At 41.3% G+C, this 22871-nt stretch overlaps 1 protein-coding gene and 1 long non-coding RNA gene across 12 annotated transcripts in view; one reads left to right on the forward strand and one right to left on the reverse strand.

The window, feature by feature from the left end:
- Nucleotides 1-11731, forward strand: part of LOC122174297 (uncharacterized) — a 63818-nt gene extending 52087 nt beyond the window's left edge. Inside the window, exons 4-5 of the long non-coding RNA XR_006175908.2 lie at nt 1033-4597; nt 11342-11731. This is a non-coding gene — a long non-coding RNA (uncharacterized LOC122174297). The remainder of the gene's footprint in view (nt 1-1032; nt 4598-11341) is intronic.
- SLC4A4 (solute carrier family 4 member 4) overlaps nt 154-22871 on the reverse strand; it is a 253723-nt gene continuing 231005 nt past the window's right edge. For 6 of the 11 annotated variants that reach the window (XM_042856335.2, XM_024108448.3, XM_024108445.3 and 3 more), the window contains 6 exons: nt 21464-21536; nt 16278-16346; nt 14575-14748; nt 12303-12464; nt 6217-6296; nt 154-4575 (listed from right to left, as the gene is read on the reverse strand). In XM_042856335.2, coding sequence (XP_042712269.1) covers nt 4470-4575; nt 6217-6296; nt 12303-12464; nt 14575-14748; nt 16278-16346; nt 21464-21536 — 664 coding nt within the window. In that variant the 3' untranslated portion in view covers nt 154-4469. Of the gene's footprint in view, nt 4576-6216; nt 6297-8851; nt 8949-12302; nt 12465-14574; nt 14749-16277; nt 16347-21463; nt 21537-22871 lie in introns of all 11 variants that reach the window. The other 5 variants (XM_065595954.1, XM_024108450.3, XM_024108449.3 and 2 more) reach the window with 2 other exon arrangements.

Genomic DNA, 22871 nt, shown 5'->3' on the forward strand with positions numbered 1-22871 from the left:
TTTCCTATTTATCTCCATGAGCCTAAAAGTGGGGTAATTGCTAAGGGATCTGTCAAATATTTTGCCCAGAAAGATAAACACATTGCCCTGTGCATACTAATGATCTTTCTTTAATGCAGTAACTGAGAGTCGCAACAGAAACCAACTCACCAATAAATGCATAAAGTTACTTTATTTTCAGTACACATTTAATTTTGAAAAATATAAATGCTAAAATATCTCATCTTGTTCATCTCTTGATTCCATAAAAGTCACAATAGAAAGCTTCATAAAACTGTAAAATACTATAATGTTATAAGGAATTTCACGTTTTTATATTACTGGAAAAAATCATTAATATATTGAAATGTTTTCTGCTTTTTTCCTTTTTGTTCCACCATCTTGATCTACTTCATTTTAAAATAAGTTTTTATTCTCTCCTCCAAAGCAAATACAGACTTAAGAGGATTTAAAATAATAGAAGTATCTGAAAGTGCGTGTTGATTCCAAAAATGTAATGAATACATATATGTATCAGCCATAGGAATGGCTACAAAGATGAGACAGAGGGAGACAATCACCATTTTCACATTGTAGGTCTGGGACAGAGTTAGCTGTAAAGTTTCACTGGATAATATTAGCCCTGAGTAGCAGAAGCTCATCTCATTAAGGGTGCTCATTGATTTCAGTGGATTTTGATTCAGCCCCTAAACGCACTCTCAAAACATAAATTTGGTGAGCCAAACTTCCCCCATCCAAACACCACCACGATTTTTTGACATAATTGCTATTTAGTGTCACAAGGCTGAAAGAGTGCAATGAAATGCTAGTTCATGAGACCCTAGGCTGATGCTATCAAAGGGCCACTTTGCTGCATTTCACCTTTTGGAGCCAGCAGGTCTTTTTGTTTGTTTGTTTGTTTCAAACAAAAACCTTTCATCTTAGTGCTCTGTCGTGAAAAATCCCAGGCTTCTGCCACAAAGGAATTAAATGTGTATAGATGAGAAAAATACCAATCTTTGATTATTATTTTTTAATCCCATCCCTAAACAGTGTCACCCTCTGTACAAGAGCTCAATCTGTTAAAGCAAAGAAGACGACAGAAATCAGCAGTCAATACATTTCAAGTACATTTAACATGGTTCAAAAGTGGAAGACCTCATTTTCTGGAGATTGATCACCAGGTAATAGCAAATGTAAAGATTTGCTCTGCTATGTGTGTGGGGGCGGGAGGGTGCATTGTAAGCAGTTCTTATTCTCTCTTCCTTCAGTGCTTTTCTAAAAAAAATAAAAAATCTGCTGTTGTCCAACACAAATTAATTTATTTCAATCCTTCCTCAGCAAGCACATGTGGGTTTCTCTAAACCAAAATCAGAGGGTCTGAGCAGAAGAGAACAAAATCCTACACACGCATACTTTGTACATGGTACTTGGCTCTGTTGTTTCACATTATAGTGGGTTGTGATTTTTATAGAGGAATGAAAAGTGTTTTATGTTTTAAATTAACATAGTACATCCAGATACACAGCACAACCCTAAGTATCCATCCTCCAGTTGGGCAGCTCGGTTAGCTGAAGGCAATATACACTCCCTTCCTGAAGGTTTCAGCTGTCACTTAGGAGAATCAGGGTTGGACTGTTTATTGGATGCTAATCTGCCAAGGAAGGAAGGCTGCATTTCCTTCCCTTTGTCACGGTCACCAATTTTCAGAACTTTCCAAGTGATAGCTAATTACTCTTTATTTTGTCCCTCTAAAGCAGAACTAACTTTTTGGACTGACCACGGGCTGGACCTTAGATCCCCTCCTTTGGAGGGGGAGGGTGTATATTTGTTTTTTAAATGCTGATGTAAGGTGGGATGCTGAATTTGGCATTTTAAAAAAAAAAGTATTTACCACCCCTCCCCCAACTTCTAATGTGCAATGTTGTTGCTAAACATGATACACTGGTGTGTTACAGGTGTAGCTCGTAAATAATACCAGTGACAGTCAGAGAATAATGGGCTGGTTTCTGGATGGGTGCAAACTGGTGTAGCGTCAACAGGGCAATGCCAGTTATACCTGCCCAACAGCCCTAATAAGGTCAGGCTGCAATTATTATGGTCCATATTTCTGCTGTCTTTTAATACAGCATTTTATTTAAAAATCACATTTCCAGAGACTGCTATAGCACATTTGGACGAAGAAAAAAAAACCCCTCTACACTATTCTGTGCCTGTTAGTGATGGGAGGCTAAAATATGGTCTATCGGGTCTCAGAACTCTCATGACGTTGATGTTTTTAGTTGAAGATGGGCTGTGTTATTTTCATTACAGCTTTGCAGGCCATTAGTCCTCTTGCAGCAGTTTCATTTCCCCTGAGGCATCGAGTACAAAGTGTTAGAAAGTAGCTTGTGGGGGGGCACAGGTTATTTTTTTTAAATGCACATGGTATCAAATATTAGGCCAGCCCCTTAAAGCCACTAGGAGGAAACCCAGCCTGTGGCAAGACTCCCATTGATTTCAACAGGAGCAGCTGCATGCTACCACACTTCCGACACCCCTCCGAGGTGCGGCTACTATCAATGGCTAGGGGCCAGACTGTTCTCTTCACTTTCATTCACAGACACAGTAGATCTGGCAGAGGGGCAAATAAAAGTGGAGTGCCAATCCCTGGGTTTCTTGACCCTATAAAAGTCTCTGCCCGAAACAGTGCTATCTCGTGCCCAGTCTCCTCTCCAAATGCTGTGGAGAAACAGGTGGTAAGATGCTGTCGACAGGGTCAGCATTTCCTGACTGTTCCCCAAGAGAAGAGGAGTTTGGAGGTAAAAACCAGCTGGGAAGGTCTGAGCATCTGGGCTCTTCTAGAACCCCTGTTGGTAGGGTGGGCGAAGGGGCTGGAAAGATATGCATGGGGCCCTTGAAGGAACAATGGAGTGGAAATTGGAGCAGACCCCTAGCTGAGTAGCAACTAAGAGTCCCCCAGGGAGGATAAACGATGCCATGACTGTGTGCTACATTTAATGCACATCCAGAGCATACTGTGTGTACAATGGAACCTTGTCAGACAGTCACCTGGATAAAGGTCAGTGTAATGCCCAATTTCCAAAATGGTTTGGTATGTTTATTTTTTTAAAGTATATACAAGAGAGGATAAAAAAAATCTCATTCAAAGTGACATTTGCCTGCTTTGTTTAGAAGCAAAGTAATGTGGATATTGTATCCATTTAAAAAGATGCATTCTAAATGGTATCTTTGTCATGGTGGATTCTAAGTTCTATACACAATGGTGAATGGATCTGGGGGAGTACAGTACAGTTATCTGCATTCAGAGTGTAGACTTTCATGACTGATTGGTGGCTTTCCTAAGTAGGAAATGTTATGGATGTATATATCCAGATAAGTAAGATTAAAAACTATCTTCCTCTTAACCATATGATCATGGTGCCCACGCTGTATTACATGCAAATGTGTACAGCCACACACGTCTGTACATGAAATAATTCTAACTGTACTGTATTGGAAAGCAACAAAATTAATACAATCAGCATCTGTCCACTGACACTACCAGTCAGTACATCAGTTATTGCCATTAAATGCAAGTCTCTTCCTAAACCACACAAGAGTTAACCTACATCCTGTCACCTTCATGTACAGCTAGAGTCTTTAAAAACAAACAGAGGCTTCAGATGGAAGGTATTATTAAAACTGATCCAGCCCTATGCCATGACTTGGAGATTGTGTAATTTTTGTAAAAATCACATTATATATCGTACAATACATTTTTACAGAAAGCCTGGCATCTAGCAATAAGAGGTAGAACTACTCCAAACTATATGTTTCCTGCTGCAGGAAAAATTCATTTTTCTTTACAGTAATTAAAAAAAAGTTTAAAAAATTGACAAAAAAGTTGCAGGTTAGGCCCCATAATTTAAACAAAATAATCTAGGAAAATAACACTCTTCAGTGTACCTGACAGATAAGTCCATTAAAGTGTTTTAAAAAAAAAGTTGCATAGGAAAGGGACATTTCAGAACACAAGCTACAACGCTGGCAATAGTTTGTCTGTGCTGGGAGTGAAGTACCTTTAAGATTTCCTTCTCTTGACACTACAAGTATAGACTTTAAGAGCAAGTTAGTATAGCAGCACTTTCCAGTAGTGTAGTAAAGACATTGAATTAGCCTGGAGGTCAGTTTTGTTCTGCCAGACAGAAAAAAGAAAAACAAACACTGATTCACAACTAAGGTAATGTCAGTTCCTCTGACATTTCACAACGGTATTTATAATATATCCTTAATACTTCTGCCCTCTGCTTAAAAAATATGAGAGATGCGTGAGTGTCTGAGTGACAGAAGGCAAAAATGAATGTTGGTGAGTGGAAAAACTGGGTGAGAAAGGTAGAGGGAAGGTACAGTGTGTGTCAGATTTACCTATGCGGCAGGGAAGCAGAGAGCATTTTAATATTTGGCTGGTGACAAAAAAAAGTTCAGTATAAGTTTAACAAACAAAAAAGTTACAAAGTAGTTTCTGTTCCCCTGCTCCTCCAGAAATAACCATTGTCTTCAGGCTCAAGTTCTATTCTAATTTGAGGCACAACTTTCACTGGAGTTCGTGGAGGGCTGAATGCAAAAAGAAAACAAGGTAAAACATATGGACTGAATTTATGTTTCTAGTGCATTTTGAAAGGATCAAGTGATTTCTCCCCAACTCCTTCATTACAAAATACCACTTCTGACTTACCAGTGCATGCAACTATTGACAAGTCACTTGAAAATAAAGTGCATTCACTATGTTTTAACATGAGGGAATCTTAACATTTTACTTCTTACTGGCCAAATAATGCTGGTTAGTCTAAGAGATGATGGTATGTCTAGAAATGGGATGAATAGTCAAGTCTCACTCAATTCATACATAAATAATAGAGTATTCAGGATTTTAGTCCTCTGTATATTAAAACAGCCCAAATATTCAGTGGTGGCTGCGGTCTGTGGTATCTATTCCTAACACAATCCTACATGCCTTTATAAATCCAACTTCAGGGCTTAATCCTGCAAGAAGCTAACAATTCTCCTGCACTGAATAATTACAGATATGTATATTTTATTTCATTACACCTGAGATCCATCATGTCATGCACTCAAAATAAAAAGCTGCTGCTTTTTGTTTTAACATGAAGAGATCACTTGCTAATCTTTGGGAATTCTTGGACAAAATCTCTCTGGCTGTTTGAGTAGTAAATTCAATAGTCTGACTCTCCCACCAGCAGCACTGCAAGGCCATGTCAGTGCTAGGCTCAGAACCTACTGAAACATGCTACTGCAGCCATGTTTAAACAGGGTGATTGGTAAAAGGGTTTTTAATCACAGTTCCCACTCCAGTGGGGACGGGATTTTTTTTTTCATTGTGGAAACCGGTTTGTGGCCCTAGTTTGGCCAGGTACATAAGCACTTACTCCTTAAACTGCAGCATGTGTGTAAGTACCTGGCTGAATTGGGGCCTATGAAACTCATGTTACAGACTATTACTTAATAGGCTATCCTACAATCTGCTGCTACTCGAGGGGCCAAAGTCTGGGTTCTGCGCTCATAGCACCTGTGTAAAGTGCTTGTGAGCACCTCACCCCCCTGAAAACCAATCCTGGAGTAACCTCACTACAGCCGGTTGCTCCAGTGCTAGTGAAGGTGTTTGGGAGGGAGGAATGTTAGGCAGTACTGCTTGGGACTCAGAGAGCCACCACCCTCCTCCTGTTCTGGAGAATGCTCTCAAACATACGAAGGAGGGGCATCACCATCTCCTGAATGTCTGGTCCTAGTAGGCATGCGCACCCATGCAGATAGATGCAGTTAAACAACAGCAAGTATCTCAACTTTCTTATACTGTGGCCCGGCATAATTCCTTACAGGTGCACACAGTCTGTCTTGATACACAATTAAAGAAAATCCTATCTGTCAATGAGATGACTTTGCTTTTGTGGCAGCAATTGTTTCAGGGTAATAAGTTCCTCAAGGTCCCTCTGCTAAGTTATAACTCAGCTTTTATTATTTGTGTGTCCTGATACAATTAAGTCAATGGCAAAATTCCCATTAACTTCAATGGGAACTGGATTGAACCCCATACAGATTTTTTTTTTTTTTTGCCCCACTGCAAAGCAAGCCACCCTTTCAGCCTGGACCTATCATATACCTCATGAAAGCCACACCTCCATTGTATTTACTGAACGTACAATACATCTCATGAGACCGTGCTGTGGAAGCTCCTACCTTGGCATAGTGTGTGACTGAAGGAAAGGAATTTTATCAGCACGATGTATGGCGTTCAAGGAATGTTGGTGATTTTTCTCCTGTTTAAGAAAAAACAAAGTCGTTTGTCACAGCATTCAGCCATTAAAAATATAAAGTTCCCCTCTAGCAAGTCCCCAAATATTTAACCATGGAATTTCACAGATTCTGAAAAAGCATGGAAGACATCAACAGAATCAAGCTGAGACAGTCAATTGAAGGGAAAAAACCTCTGCCATCAGTGTGACACAAAATGCTAATTTTCAAACGTCGTCACTTTGCATGCACAGAGGCAAGTTTTTGGTTGCAGTTTAAAAAGTAGATACCCATGCACCCACCACTACATGCATATTTCATTGGCCCAGCACTGTTTGAAACTTCACCTCTAATGTTCTGACCAACCAAACATAGCATGAAAACTCACTCCATACTTAACTGGAGGGTGGTGTAATTAGGGCTGCAAAATTCAATTTAAATTTTTTTCCAACTTTTATTGATTTAAATTTGTGGAAAAATATGGGAGGGTCAGAATAATTTAATGATAGCAAACGCAAAGATGGAAAAAATTTAAGCTTTGTAACTATTAAGACACAAGTTGTCAACACCCGTCAAAATCTACAGAGTAAATATCCTTAAATCAAACTCTAAGTGCATTTTTCTTACATCACCTAGCTGCAAATTTCAATTATCAATGGATCAATGGACATGTACTGATAAACATCTAATCCTTCCATCCTACTGGATGAATTAAATATTTGTAAACTGCTGTGAACATGCTGCAGAAGTATTATTTGTATTATGCTTTCGAACAAAGCCTTTTGCAGGATGATACCACAGTGTAGACAGATTCCAGCTACTCTCTCAAGAGCAAGAAAATCCTCCATTATAATTTTTGCCTTGCCAATAAATAAGAGTCAATTTTATTTTTCAAAATGTAAAAATACATCTAAAATATTTATTCAAGCCACTCTACGTTTTAGCTATTCACCACTCTGAGTGGAAAGTGCTCTGATAATTTGACTTGTTATGAAGATCTCAACAGATCCTGAACTATAGTAATACAGCATTAGATTATTTTTACATGCACAGACATTGCAAAGGGGGTCAAAGTGGGATCATTAGGCTAAGCGCCATGATAAGCCACCCTCCTGTAATTCTGTGCAGTTCACCATATTGGGTGATTTATTTTTCTGGTATATCTGATCAGCAGGGAGGCTGAATCAGATTTTACATCTACAGTACTGGGGCAATGTCAAAATAAAAATCATATTTGAAAAATGCTTTTGCCTGTCACATTAACAACACTTTAAATTATTCAAATGGAGTAAGTTGTGCAACTCTAATTTTTAGCATTTCAGGCCATTTGATCAGTGAAACAAGAATTGTCTGCATCACTTTTTGGTTCTCACAATCACAATAATGCTGTTGTATTTGGATTTCTATCAATTTCTATACATATCAGGTTTCTCTGTCTCTTTAACACACACACAATTATAGGTACACTTTTCAAAAGCACCTACATCTCATTGGTTACAATCAATGGGCCAATTTAAGATTGTAGTGTAGACAAAGCCTAAGTCACTTGTGCACTTTTTAAAATTATATCCTCTGGGCCTAAACATTGACGGAATTCCTTTAAACAAAAAGGAAATTGGATAGCTATGAAATTTCAAATTGCAGTACAACGCAACCATAAGCTTTCATCAACAGAGAACATAAAGTCAAAAAGATAATTTACTATTTGACCCTTAAATGCTCATTGCCAGCACCTCAATAATTGTTTTAATACAATAATTTGGGTTTCCCCTCCAATTCCATTATTCCCAAACAGCATTTTCATCTACTGCTTGTCATTTTAAAAAGCTGACACAGACCCCCTGAGAACTCATGGCAATTAATCTGAAATTCCAGGCTTATTAAACAAATTATAACACTAGAAAATGCAAATGGCTATAAACAAAAGTTAAAAAGGGGGAAAAAATATAATCAATTGTGGATATTCGAATAAAAAAAACCAAACGCAAGTCACCTAAGAAGGCAAATATGTTAATGCTGCATGGTTTAAATGATCACCGCCTTGTCAATTAAATGATTTAAGAAGATCAATGACAGGCCTAATTTGTTAAGCGCTGATTTTTGTGATTGTTTGGAACCTAAGGAAACAAAAACAGTAATGGACAGTGGTGCTGTTTCTACCCGCTGCAATCCAGAACATTAACAGCAAGGGAGAGAAACCAAGTAGATACCACACCAAGACACACACACATACACAAAAACAACAACAGCCAGAAATGGACTGGATGATTTAGAGGGTTAGAGAGAGAGAGAGAGAGCTAGCGAGAGACCTGTTAGTAGCTGAGTAGAGGCAGTTAAGGTGGCGGCACCAAGAAGGATAACACAAAACTTGCAAAAAGAAAAAGAAAAAAAACAAACCTCCCCCAAAAAACTAGAGGCCTGAAAATTGTTTTAAAAAGGAAAAGAGAAAACTTCTAAGGGATAGGACAGATCTTTGTTTTTTTTTTAATTCAATCTCTGTGTGCGTATATACACGTGTGTGTATCTTTTTGGCAGTGCAAGACACACTCAAGCAGGCATGCAAGAGGTTAGTTCTACTCACTGTCGGAAGGTTTGCTATCACTTAGGAAAGGTTCCTGTTCCATGATGTCCATTGGAATTTTAATACTTGGGACTTTTTCTGAGTAGGGGCAGTCGGACTGTGAAAGAAACGTGCAAAAGGTCTTAGAACATTGCCACTGCTCTCTCTCTCTTAGTGTCCCCCACATATTCAATCCATCCTTCACAGCGCCACTGGTGGAGAGGAGTGAGAAAGGGAAAAAGGGATCGTCCACCTCAGTCGTTTCCATGCGCTCAGCAGCCCCGTCACACCATACTTCCCCTTCCCTTACTACAAAAGCAAGACAGATTAAAGACGCATGCAGTGGAGCTTTCCACCTTCTGTCCCGCCCCTTGTCCCCAATTTATAAAACTCTGCCCTGTGTCCAGCTCAAAGATGCCAGAGGGGCAACTGCCCCAAGCTGAATGGAAAATACAGATGTATGCTGCATTCTCAGTGAGAAATCACACAGGACTGCGGCGTGTGAAAACCCATCAGAAGTATTCCTCTGCTGCCATTTCTTTCTGAAATGCCTCAGGGATGTTTCTTTTCCTCTGAAGTTGCTATAACTGAGATGGGCAGAGTCCCATAGCATCCCCTGTCAGGTGGGCTTTCTTATCCCCCCCATTCAAAAAAATGACCAGTCCCAATTCCAATTCAAGTTACATTTAATTTAGTTCCCTACTTCCACACTCCATGTAAGAGCTTTTATAATCCAGCAGAAGCATGACTAAGCAGCTAGCACCATCACACAGCACTCTGAGGTATTTTCAGTGCAGAGAGGGGTTGCCAGTACTTTAGCAAGTGAGTCCCACACGTTTTCTCCCTGAGGGCCCTCTCTTGACTTTAAGGGGCTTTGGCTCAGACCCGTAGCAACTGATAAACACCATGTTCCAGGAATAGTGTACCGACAGGAAGGGCTAGACTCTATTAATTTGGATTGCCATTCAAGGAAACACTTAAGCACATACTTAAGTCCTATTGACTTCAGTGGAACTTAAATAACACGCTTAAAAGTTAAAAGCCTTGGTTACCCATGTAAATAAAAACACTTTCTCATAACCGAGGAAGGGCATACCAGCACTTGGGAAAGCAATTAATATTAAGTTGCACTTTGCTAGAAATGTTTAGACATTGTTCCTGAAAAGACATAGGTCCTGCATTGACGGACCCGGCACAGTATGCCATTTGAAAGGTTGGGTAGGAAGACCTTGTACAGAGGTCTTGTGGTATCTGTACTGATTGTTGGGTATTTTACAAATGTTTCCAGTGGGAATCTGGTACATTTCAAAGGCAAAACATTTGCTCTTCAGAAATATTTTTGTGAGCTTCAGTTCTGACAGGGATGGTTTAACAGCAAACATCTAGAGAGGTAGTGAAGCCATCCCAAATTACCCTCCAACAAATCACAGTTTCCAGGCAAAGGAATATAATAAATTTGATGAAAACGCTGACACTAGAGGTTCTTCTTTATACATTACCATTTGCAAGAAAAGAGATCTCAAATCTCAATATGCAAAAAAAGAAAAGCATTAAAGGTTTTGCATCTTCAGCATTTGGCAGCTCTGACAAGGTTACTAAATGTGAATCCTGATCTAAACATAGTGGTCCAATTTTTTTTTTTTTTTTAAAGGAGTTACTAGTAATTTTTGGGAGCCCAACTTGAAACACTTTCATGAGGTCTGATGTTCAGAACATGCTCCGCTTCTGGCACTCCTTGAAGGTGTCTCATGATGGGCACCCATGTAGGCTAGGGAACCAGGGATGGGATACCTGCATGTGCTTCTGAGCTGTTCCCGCCTTTGCACCTAATTGCTAACAAATCCTTACTTAGAACTCAACAGGTCTTGCCTCGTTCATTCTCTCTAAGGCCATATATATTCTATATGCCCTAAAATGTCATCTTTGGACACGTGTTCATTGATACATTATACCCAACCTGCTTTGTGCCATCTCCCGAGGGCAAGTTTATAGAATAAAAGAAAAAATATACCACCACATACTATCTGCAGGAATCCTGTTACAATGAGTGCTGAAAAAATGTCCTAAGAAATGTTAACTAAAGGGAATGTTAGGTAAGCCAGCCTCCCATACAACCAAATACTGTAAATGTCAGTAACTAGATATCCTGAGTAAATACACAACAGTCACAACCACCCTGCACTCAGGCATATTGCTATAATCATTGAAAGTGTTAGAAATCAATCCAGTAACTTCCTTTTAATCATGCACAATGTGTCTTAGCTCCAGTGATGTACATGGAACGTTGGTGGGCCTGGGGGCAATGTAGGACGTTCTGGGAATATTATAATGAGCTGTCTGACATGGGCTGGTCCAATGGATCAGCTGATTATGGAGCCTAGAAGCAGCTTTGAAACTTGCATCCTACGGGCTGACTGGTGGGATAATAGAGTGCACTGTAAAAGTACCTGCATGGAATTTCTAGGTTGAATGTGCAATTTGTGCTATTTTTTCACCTCTTTCTTCTCCTAGGAGGAGGGGCAGCATTCCTCTTCAGGGGAGCATCCTTCCTCTCCCAGCCACAGGAGTCAGGTTCTTCATGGAGCAGAGGAAGAAGTAACCCCACTAACACTAGCCCAAACTCTCTGCATCATTGTACTTTAATAGTTAAAGCCCCATTGTCCTTTCTCATTGTCATTCAGCTGGGGGTAAAGAGAGCCAACTCCCCAAGAGAAAGAGGGCGATTTAATAGACAGGTGACCTCAAATTGAGCCTTGGTAGGAAAATGCTTTAAAGGCACAAGGGCAATATTTTTGTTTAAGTGTATATGGAACAAAAAAAACCCAACTGAAGTATTCTAAGGCACATGGATCAGTCACAGCACTTAAGAGCAACATTAGCAGCTATGCTTCATTATTTTAATGCACACGACAATCAGAGATTAGAGCTCCGAGTAAATCACACTCTAGACAGCCACTTATCCTCTCTCAATTTTCAAGCCAGGATTACCAGCCACAAATAAAAGACCTTGCAGAATGTGACTAAGCAAGTCACATCTTTGTGCGCTTTTAAAAATGAAATGAATGAATTAAAGAGCTGTGGAATACTCCAAACAAGTGTATTATTTTCGCTGGTAGTGGAGCTGGTTGCCCAGAGCTCTTACATCCTAAAGAGCAAAACAAAAAACAGAAGTGAAAGAGTCAGGGCGTAAACAGACTAGGGGAAGAGAGAGCACTCAGAACATATAACATTTCAATAGACACGGAGTAGAGTGTGCTTGTGAAAACGGGACTCTTGGTTCTCGGAAATGAACGTTCCGCCAGCGGAGGTTAGGGACATCTGAAAGATGACAAGCTCAGGGCCAGGTGCCTGCAGCGGGTAAAGATCATGCTGAGTCTGAGTCAAACTAGGCAGGGAGGAGGGAGTGCACCTAGGGACACCCAGTATTAGCTAGCTAGAGGTCATTACTTTACGATGGCAGGAAGCTCCTTACATCATCATTGTCACTATCCAGACTGCCCTTCTTTTTCTTCTTCTTCTTCTCATCCTCTTTCTTCTTCTTGTCCTTTTCTGGAATGACGTCGTCAAGGAAACTGAGGTCATGCTGGGAGAAGAGGTAGTCCATGGCTTTTCTGACTGCCACAAGTGCCAGGATCTGGTGGGACAGAAATTCAGCATTCCCTTATTTAAATGTTAGCATTCCCCTAACTCACTGAGGACATTACCTTTAGTCAGGGATTCTGGCTTTACCCTGTGTATTCAATCCGACACTGTTCTTCACAAATGCCTCAGTCCTGTCTGCAAATTAACACGTCTGAAATCTGATAGGCTACTGCAATAGCTCACGTCAGGTTGGACATCTAAACCCTGGAGCTGATTTGGACTCCAGGTTTCAATGTCTTAGGTGACCACAAGTCAGAGTAAACAGGAATAATATACGGGGTTACACTATAACCTGTCACAGGTAGGTTACAATTCTACCCTGAAAAATGACTTTGGAAAACATGGCATTGAGTGGTTCCATGGTTACTGTGTCCCAGTTATTTCTGTATTAAAAGGTGCTTGGGTTACAAGTAAACAGGATTGATTTCTCTAACTGCCAGTTCTTCAAACTTAACTTGGGAACTAAAAGTCTAGCTGGATTCTTGCCTTCTTGTGAACCATCACCAGCAACTGAAGCTCTGCAGGCCAAGCCAGGCTCTCAGTTACCCCTGTGCAGCCCCACCGCATTTCGGGGGTTTGCACAGGTGTAACAAACTGGGGATGTGTAACTGGAGTCCATTCAGATCTCTGCTTATTGTGCACATGAGGAAGAGAATCCAGCTCAGTGTCTCTCAGATGCCTTTGCTAAATGTTTTTACTCCTGTTTTGTAAAGATATGGCTCTTAATATGCCAGCAGACCAGATATATTGATTTTAAAGGTATCTTTCTACATAGGAATGTTTCCACAGTGGAACCACAGTGAATTTTCTTAACTGCATCAGCTTTGTTCCTTCTAACAGCATCAACACAAGAGTAAATGCGTCCCATTATTTTTTTTTCTCTGTTTCTCTCTCTCTCCCTTTTTTAGACAAACCATACATTGTACAACTACAGTTGGCTTTGACTCACCTATTAACTAAGCCTGAAATAAAGTAAGGTTAGCCCCGGTTTCATGATGAGCCATCTGGCATGAGCCTAGCTGAAATCTGAATGCTAGACTCTATGGAGTATACATTAATGGAGGTATTGTTTCGGTCACAGTAGGTTTGGAATGAAACCCTCACTTCCAAGCGTTCTAGTTATACCAAAGATAAAACACATAATAGAGAAGGGCCTGAGCTGTGCTGTTTGGTTTTGCAGCTAAGCTCTTCCAAGGATCATGTGTTTGTGTAGGTGTCTCTTCAGGTTTGGGGATTTGCTCTGACCCATTATAAAAGAGAACCTGCTGCAAAGTGTGCATTTGAATTCCCCCGAAGTGTGGGAGTGTTGGGGTTTCTGGTCTTGGTGCTCTGGTTGGTAGCACCAAGACCAGAATCCCCAACACTCCCATACATACTTATATGGTATGAGTAAATACCATATAAGAACCTTATACATTTACACAATGATATATTGGGTGAATAATTTGTCCTTCAACATTTACTCAACATTTTAGAGTGAATCTGATGTAATATTGAAAAATAAAAAACACTTCCCCAAAGCTGGAATGAGTAAATGAACCACTGTTAATTTTTTATGACAAACAGTTCCAAGAAAAGCCGACTTCTCATTCCTGACTTAGTCAATTAACTTTCTCAATTTCCCCACCCTGAGTTACAGCAGCACACAAGCAAAGGACACTGAGGACAGCTCTGCCCTCAAATTCCTTCGCTTTTGTCAGTTTGTGTTATTCAGAAGCAGGGAAGAAGACTTCTATGCAGTATTTAATGTGAACTATCAAGGGAAAACAATGCACTTCTTATATGTTGACATAGCTCAGAGGGAGGGTGTGGGAAATCTGACTGTGGCAGCAAAAATGGGTCAAAATTAATTGTGGTTTCCTGGAGAAAAAAAATTCACTTTATGGACCCATTTTCCCCAAAAGGATTTGCGAAAAAGCAGCCACGAACACGAAGATTAGAGGGCGTGGAGAGCATCCGCTTGTAATCTTGTATCAGTGTGATGGATGGACTGACAAAAGTTCTTTGCTAGGGGTCTACCAGCTTAGCGCTGTAATGTGTTTTGTGGGGTGCTTTAAGTAAAGGGAGCCTGAAACGAAGTAGAAACTGGACACACCACCTACCATGACTGGGAAGATTATAGCAGCCACAGTTGACTTGAGGATCCAGAGGAGGGCCAGACACACCACCTGCAAGAACGTGAACAGGTGGACCCGGCGCAGCGGGACGTGACGCAGATAAATGAAGTCAGGCTGATGTTTCAGAGGCATCAGAAGCAGCTTCAGACGATCCATGAACTGAGCGGGAGAGGGAAGAAAGAAAAAATTAAATGATACAATAGAGTAGCTGATACACAAAAAGGAGTGAAAGCATTGTTGACCCTTAATTTGGGAACTAATGGTGACCTGCTCTTCCTGCAAAAACAACACCCACCCACACACCCTTGCCCCCCGTGGCTGAGTTCTTTCCCTCTTAAGTAACCTTTATTTTCTGCACAATAGGCAACATTTTAAAACCTGGGTGCCTAAAGTTAGGCTCTTCAATCCATATTTAGGCAGCTAAATAGAAGTTACTTGATTTTCAAAGGTGCTAAAAACCGGTAGCTCCCATGGATTTCACTGGGATTTGTGGTTGCCCAACACTTCTCAAAGTCAAGCCAGTTCCATTAAGGTGCCCAAATATGGATTTAGGTGCCTAACATTAGGCATCCGGGTTTGGAAATGTTGGACAGTGTGTAAAATGCGAGCCTAGGGGCCAGATTCTTAGCTGGTGCAAAGGGTATAGTTCTGTAGGAGTGGCATTGATTGCCAGCAGCGGAGGACCAGCAGCCTGAGGAGCTGGTAAGAGGGGAAGTGCCTCTCGCCCTACTGGAAGAGACGGGTTGAAGCGAGTCCCCAGCCAGGATTTCCTGTCACTCAGAAGTTGTCCTTGGACAGCTGAAAAACAAACATTCTGTAGCACAAGGGCCACCTGGGCCAGAGCACTGAGAAATTCTGCTTGGAAGAACCAGGGGTAGTGAATATTACAATCGACTGCTTGTCCCTTGCCAGAGCACTGGCCTGATGCCTGCTTCTGGCTGATTCTGAAACCAGATTAATCTCAATCTAGGGGGTGAAAGGGCCATTTTTAAAAGGACTAAGTAAATTCTGAATGCATCCACAGAACATGTAGTCTTTTCCCATTAAAACTCTGCTAAGTGGAGAAGAAGTTTGCAATTAGCAGGTGATAGAAAGTAACAAAACCACTTCCAGCTTCCTAATGCCAATTAAAGCGGCTGCCCTGGCAGAAAGGCTCCCTTATGTAACATTTCCTCAGTGACAAAGAAAAGGGGCTCGACTTTGCTCAGTTATTCCCACCAGTTCATGCTGGAGAATAATACCACCTCAATAAATCCTGTTAATGCAAAGCAGAAGGCCCAGTTACAGGCCCGAGCCATCTAAGAAGCAGGACTATGGCAAGTGAACACGCACTGTTCTCAGCATTTTTGTCAGGAAGGGGCCAGAGAGATGGTTTTAAATCACCCTCTGAGAACACACTTAAAAGGTTACGATTGCTTCTTGTGGCAGTGACGCTGCTCAGAAGACCGGAACTTGGTGCTCTCCTGTGGAAAGGCTGCTTTTATTTGGTATCATCTACAAGACAATATTTGTGTGATAATATTTGTGAAGCCTTGGTAAGAGCCTTTGGAATGAAAATGAGGTGGAGGAGGGAAAGGGCAAGTAGTTAAAACAAGAGCAATGGTTAATGATTACCATCCTCTTGACAAGGTCCTTTAAAGAATCTACCCTTAAATATCAGAGTGGCTTTGGTTGCTATGGGAACTTACCTGCACTCCATTAAGGGAAGCAACACCCATGTATAGGAACACTCCATAGAGCACAGGCATCGGTATAAACTAGGGGAAGGAAAAGAACAGTGGAAAAACTACAGTGAATAACCTCAAACAATCATCTAGTTGGTGCACAGAGAGTAACATAATTCATATCCTGTGCTAACCCTGAATTTCGTACACACGAGTAATGCCAAGTCATAGAAATTAGCAAGTTTTATATAGTATTTTAGTGAATGGGAGAGCACTTGTGTTGAAAATAAATAGCTAAAGGGCAGATGTAGTTACATTGGGAGACAACAGGGCTCATACAACACAAAAATCTGCCCAACAGAGAAGGGAAGTGAAGCCAGCCCAACCAGGAGGCAGAGTCAGGGAGTGGGAAAACGTTCCAATAAGGTTAAAAGTTTTTTAAAAGTTGTAAAACGAGCCTGTGTCCCTTCACTTGTGGGTTTGAATAAAACTGGATGCAGAAATGCTGCCTCCCAAAAGGAAAGAGACTATATTCCCATCATATTGCCAGCCTCTGGAAAGACTAGAAATCTGCAAAGAAAGGTTGTTCTCATAAGAGTTCCAACCCAGAGATTAGATAATGATGTGAACCAAACCTCTTACTCTTTGTCCAATCCTTGACCCGCGTTAATTCATAACTAGTCACGGGCTAACAACTGAGAGTCATCATCTCACTTGCCAAACCTGCCTTCCAAACACCACCACCACTTTGCACTCACATAAGTGGCAAGCCCAGCCCACCCTACACAACAGGCCCCTTTGCAGTAGAATGGGTAATGTTTAGGCTGGATGCTGGGGAACCAGACAGGGATTGGGTCCACCCTCTGCATCGCACATAGCCTTGCTCCATGTGTGCTCCCTGCATGGCTTAGAGGGGTCAATGCTAGAGGAGGGCTATCCCACTCCCTTCAATATAGGCTATTTCAACCCACCATGCATCTGCCAAGTACCCAGCCCAGCTGCTTGGTCGGGATCTACCTTTAATCGAAAGGTCTCAAAGTGCTTTATAAATATTCATTGATTAGTACAAACCCAATACCCTTCCGAGGCAGGTGATAGATACATAGGGATCACTTCACCCCCCATTGAACGCAATCCCCCTAGCATGGAATGGAAGCGGTTTCAAAGCACTGAACCACATTGTGGAACAGATGGCAGCACATGGAAATTAATTTTTTTTTTTAAATCTGGCACTCCAACTGCAGACAAAAGCCTTTATCAGCAGCAAAATAACGATGCAGCTTGCCAAAAATGAAAGAGTCCCTCAGCTGAGCAGCAAAGTTATTTGTAATAAACATGACATGTGGTTAATCAAAATATCAGACGATGGTCCAAATACAAGATTTGCTTAAAATCCTTAATATAATTTCTTTGACACCAAGCAAAAGAGCAGTTCCTGCATCAGTCACCCTGCGGTGAGAAAAGCAGTTAATGTAATGACTCGCAACCACCACTGCAGGGCAGGCATTGCACATCCAATGCCGCTCTGAACTAAGTACATTCCAGTTTTCTTTTGAGTGACACATTTCTTTAACATCTTCGATGCACAACTTTTAAAGCAGGACAATAGAACGTTTTATTGTATTCCCACCACATTATTATTAACCCTTTCCTAGGTTATAAACACAGTGGCACACAAGTACCTCCTTAGGCCTTGATCCTGCAAACACTTATGCACACACTTAACTTTAAAAATAGAAGTAGTTGTGCTGACGTCAATGGGACTAAAGTTAAGCATGTGCCTAAAAAGAACAGGAGTACTTGTGGCACCTTAGAGACTAACAAATTTATTTGAGCATAAGCTTTCGTGGGCTACAGCCCACTTCTTCGAAAGCTTATGCTCAAATAAATGTTAGTCTCTAAGGTGCCACAAGTACTCCTGTTCTTTTTGCGGATACAGACTAACACGGCTGCTACTCTGAAGCCTGTCATGTGCCTAAAGTTAAGCATGGGTAAGTTTGTGCAGGATCAAGGCCTTAATGAGGACGTGCTGCCCATTTCTCAACTCTGCCTCATTTCCCCACCAGCTTCTGCAAGTCTCTCTGCTGTACATTAATCCTTTGTTGTGGCTTTGTTTGCAGCACTTGCTTCACTGAATGTGATTCATTTATATTCATTATTAAAAGCTAAATGAGTTTCCTGCAGCCTGCTTGCCGCAACCTTCTGACAGCATGCTGTAGGAAAGGAAAAAAATGGATCACTTTGTGTTGTTTGCATTACTGTGGTGTCTGAGGGATAAGACGAGACAATGTCTCCTAAAGCAAGATGGGTCGAAAGTTTGTGGAGATCTTAGTTCAGCTCTTAAGCTTTTCTGTGCTGTTTCTCTCTCTCTCTCTCTCTCTTTTTTAAAATAAAAAGTACTTGAGTATCATCGCACTGTTTCAGGATAAACAAACACGTAACTCACTCCTCGGTGAAGTCTAGGTAGAGTATCATGCTTAAGCTAATCCAGTTGTGTAGGAAAAGTGCAGTGCTTTAGTTCTGGAAGATTTCATTCCGGCAATGTATTCTCTGGTAAGGGAAGGGAGTGCTAGCTGACAGACTCAAAGCAAACCTGTTGCTGGCCAACTAAAGAAAAAAAATGTATTTATAGGAAACTGCTTATCATTCTCTTAGCAGGAACTAAGATCTGCCATGACTGAGTGGAAGAATCAGGGACATTAAAAAACACCCAAAACCGCAGTAATGCAGTTATTCATTTCACGGACTGTTTTATTGAATTTGGGCTTGTTAGTATTCAATTTACTGTTGGCATCATAAGGTGTGTAGGTTTGACAAGGCATTCCACGAAGCAGTTCTTACAAGAGCAGAATCCACTGCTGAGTTTTGTTAAAGGTTCTGGAATTTTGCCAAGTAACTCCTAGTGACCTTAATGGGAATCATACAGATCTATCCCACAAATCCCATACACGTCCTTCAGCCAAGTGTGTAAAATGATCAGTGAACAGAGCAATCCTTGCTTAGAAATATAAAAGTTCATCGGGGACGGCCACAAAGTAACAACCAAATACATCAAACTAAGCATGAAATTAAAGACGGGGGGTTGGGGGGGGAGGAGGAGAAGAGTTAAGAAGAACCATGATGAGGAATTTACTATTTGTAAAACCAGCCACTGAAATCTAGAATAGGAAAGGTTTGATTTTTTTTTTTTTTTAAAAGCTTCTTCTCTTCCCCTTCAAGGTACTTGGTACCACCGGCCCCTCCCCATATTTGGTCCTGCTGCCTCCTCTCCACCCCAGGGTCACATCTTCCCCTTTGCTCACTCATGCCTTTCCACGACACTGCTCTCTGATTAATACACATAAAGTTCTCATTTGCCTTCTCCCTTACAATACCTACCTGTTACATAATTCAATTACTATGGCCCTGCCGCTGTTTCTATATCGTAACGTATGCTACTGTTCTGCACTGCTCCCGACCGATTGTGCCTTTAAACTCTAAATCCGCAGGGCACAACTCTCCTGTTCCCCATTACTGTCTATATCTTGGATGCTATAAATAAATAATCGTCATCACAAAAGTCTAATACATGAATAGAAGAGTTCCTGCACCGGAGATGTGTAACTAGCTTCCCTAGTGTTGTTCTATGATCTAATGATGTATTAACGGTAACCTATATGTATGTAGCTGTAGGCAAATAAATCCCAGATCTCAAAAAATAGGCAAACATCTATGTTGTAGCAAACAGACAAAAACCCAAGGGGAATGAATTTTAAAAAAAGAAATCAGAGGCAGAGCTGATCAGTGCCTGGGCAGAACTCTACTAGTTGGCCATCAAGAAAAACGGGGAGATTAAGAAATTGTATTTCTAGGATATCATCCTCCTCATATGCATACACTTTGCATACTGCTCAGGTGGGCAGTATTTCTGAGGGATGGAAATATTGCTGATTTAAGAGGAGAAAGCCTAGAAGTTCAGTTCTCTTGGTTGTTCTGTTTAAAGGCAAAGCAAGTTTTATGAACCTAGCACTGCTCAGATGCACGCTCTGACAGCTGGACCTAAAGGGCTTAAATCCAGGCCCACTGGAGTCAGTGAGAAAACTCCCATTGACTTTAGTGGGGTCAGAATTTTACCCATGGAGTAGCTCTGTTAGTTCAGACCAGCTGAACTTTATGGATTGCCAATAATTCTTTATACTCTTCATCATCTAAAGTCATGTCTACACTCTGAGTTGTAACACCATGAGCTGGGTGCCAAATGCAAAATTTTCTACACTCATATGTGAGATCACTAAAAAGTTATTCATGGCAATTAATGTACTACAGGAATTGGATTCCACAGTACTAACAGGATGAGCTAAAGGATTTGTCTTATTTCAGATATGCTCAATGATTTTCTGGTACATACAATATGTGGATGCCCTGGATGCATGCATAAAGCACATCTCACATCATATCCATCCCTCTGATGCATGCTGAAGAAACAATCCTAATTCTTCACCTGGCAGCCTCCTCCAAGACTATAAAGTGAAGTCACTCTGGCTTCTAGGGGAGTTTGGAAAGGGAATCAGTCTGAAACTTTCTCTGTCACCCCCAGGCTAAGATAATCAATACCACAGTACTGCCGTTCCTTCACCTCCCATTGACTCAAAGTGCAAGGACCAGATTCAGTGGTATACCTGACTTCTTTGTGCCACGCCACTGATGCAAAGCAGTATGTAAATAGCTGTACACATACACTTATATAATTTCACATTTCTTTTTCTTGACTATACATTCATTGTAAACCGGTGTCTTCCATGGAGCAAATACATTGTGCTATCAACCATGCTTCCAGCATGGCTCCAAGAAGCTCTCTAAATTTGTCTGCAGTATATTTTGCATGAGCACATGCATGTGGCAGATGCATGAAACATATGAAGTACAATATAACAGTGCTGCACGCAAACATTTAAAGCAACTCTTGTATTAAAAGAATACCAAAAAACCCAATCTTAAAATTTCTTGGCAACACTGTATCAACCTACAGATAAACTTTTTAGGAGGAAAAATCATGTATTTTAAGCTCTCAATAAATTATAAAACTACATCAATAATTCTCCCTAATCTCCTTTTCCATACTGCTATGATGACAGTCTTATCATAAAACAGTCTGTTATTGCAGTGTGGGCAGCTTCCTGATCTTTCAGTGTCCCAAGAAGGAGGAAAAGGGGAAAATTTAACATAGTTACCTTCAAGATGGGAGCCATAAAGACTGACACACCAGTGAGAATGAATACAATGATTCCAGTGACTCTCTGCTCCCTGAAACCAAATCAGACAGTTACTGGTCTAGCTCCTGCTTTAACCTAGGTTTCATTCTCTGTTCAACTCTCCAAAAAAACAAAACAAAACAAAAACAAAACACCAGACTCTAACGATTAGTTTTTGAGGCCAGATTTTCAAAGTTGGGTGGCAATGGTACGGCCAGAAACATCATGCACACACGTTGAACATGCACACTGTTTGCTAATGCAAAAAACATGTATTTGCACGTCTGTCCAATTGCCTGATTTGTGGGTGCAGCAGTTTGCACCCATCTTTGAAAACCTGGCTCCTTTGAAAATGGAGACAATTCCCAGTGTCATTTTTACTCAGATAGCTAAATAACAAACAAATTACTGGCAAATCAGTAGGATGTTACAAATCAATTTTGGGGGAACATGTTTGAAAGCGTAATGTCACAAGCCATCAACGGGCAGGCTAAATTCTTTGTACGTGATTGGCAGCGGCGGCTCCAGGCACCAGCACTCCAAGCGCGTGCCTGGGGCGGCAAGCCACAGGGGGCGCCCTGCCTGTCCCTGCGAGGGCAGCAGTGAGGCAGCCTTCGGCGGCTTGCCTGCGGAAGGTCCCCCGGTCCCGCGGATTCAGCGGCAATTTGGCGGCAGGTACGCCGAAGCTGCGCAACCGGTGGACCTCCTGCAGGCATGCCGCCGAAGGCAATCTGCCTGCTGTGCTTGGGGCGGCAAAAAAGCTAGAGCCGCCCCTGGTGATTGGCAATGTGTGTTATACGCGTATCAATGATAAATCATTGGCTACTGATTCATGAGTTGGTGGCATATTTTGAATCCTCGTCTAAGAAGGAAACCACAATTTTGTATGCTGGTCAGCACACTTACAGAAGAAAGTCATGCACTATTGGTCTGACTTTCTATGGAAGTGCTGAGTGTCTGCACTTCTCATTGCCCTCAGGGGGGCCAGGGTTGCTCAGTGAGTCTGAAAATACACTGGCCAACATTTTCGAGTATGTAAAGTTAGGTACCTAAATTCACATTTAAGCACCTAGGTAAGTGGCCTGAATTTCAGATGCACAGCTGCTCCGGCTAAAGTCACTTAAGGCCACTCAGTCTGGGTACCTACATATTGCATTAAATTGCCAGATTAGGTAGAGCTGGTTGCTTTAGGCGCCACAAGTTTGATTTTTTTTGGCCATTGAATTTGTTCATGTACATCTGACTAATTTCCAATTACAAAATTATCTGTAATGACATTGTCCACTTTCCCATCCTCAGAAAGCCTGCTCTTATCATTACAGATCAGCTTTTCAAAGCCACCCAGGGAAATTTGGCCACAAAACTCCCAGAGGAGTGTGGCTAGTCT

Source organism: Chrysemys picta, chromosome 5 (genome assembly GCF_011386835.1).
Source record: "Chrysemys picta bellii isolate R12L10 chromosome 5, ASM1138683v2, whole genome shotgun sequence".
NCBI classification, from domain to species: domain Eukaryota; kingdom Metazoa; phylum Chordata; order Testudines; family Emydidae; genus Chrysemys; species Chrysemys picta.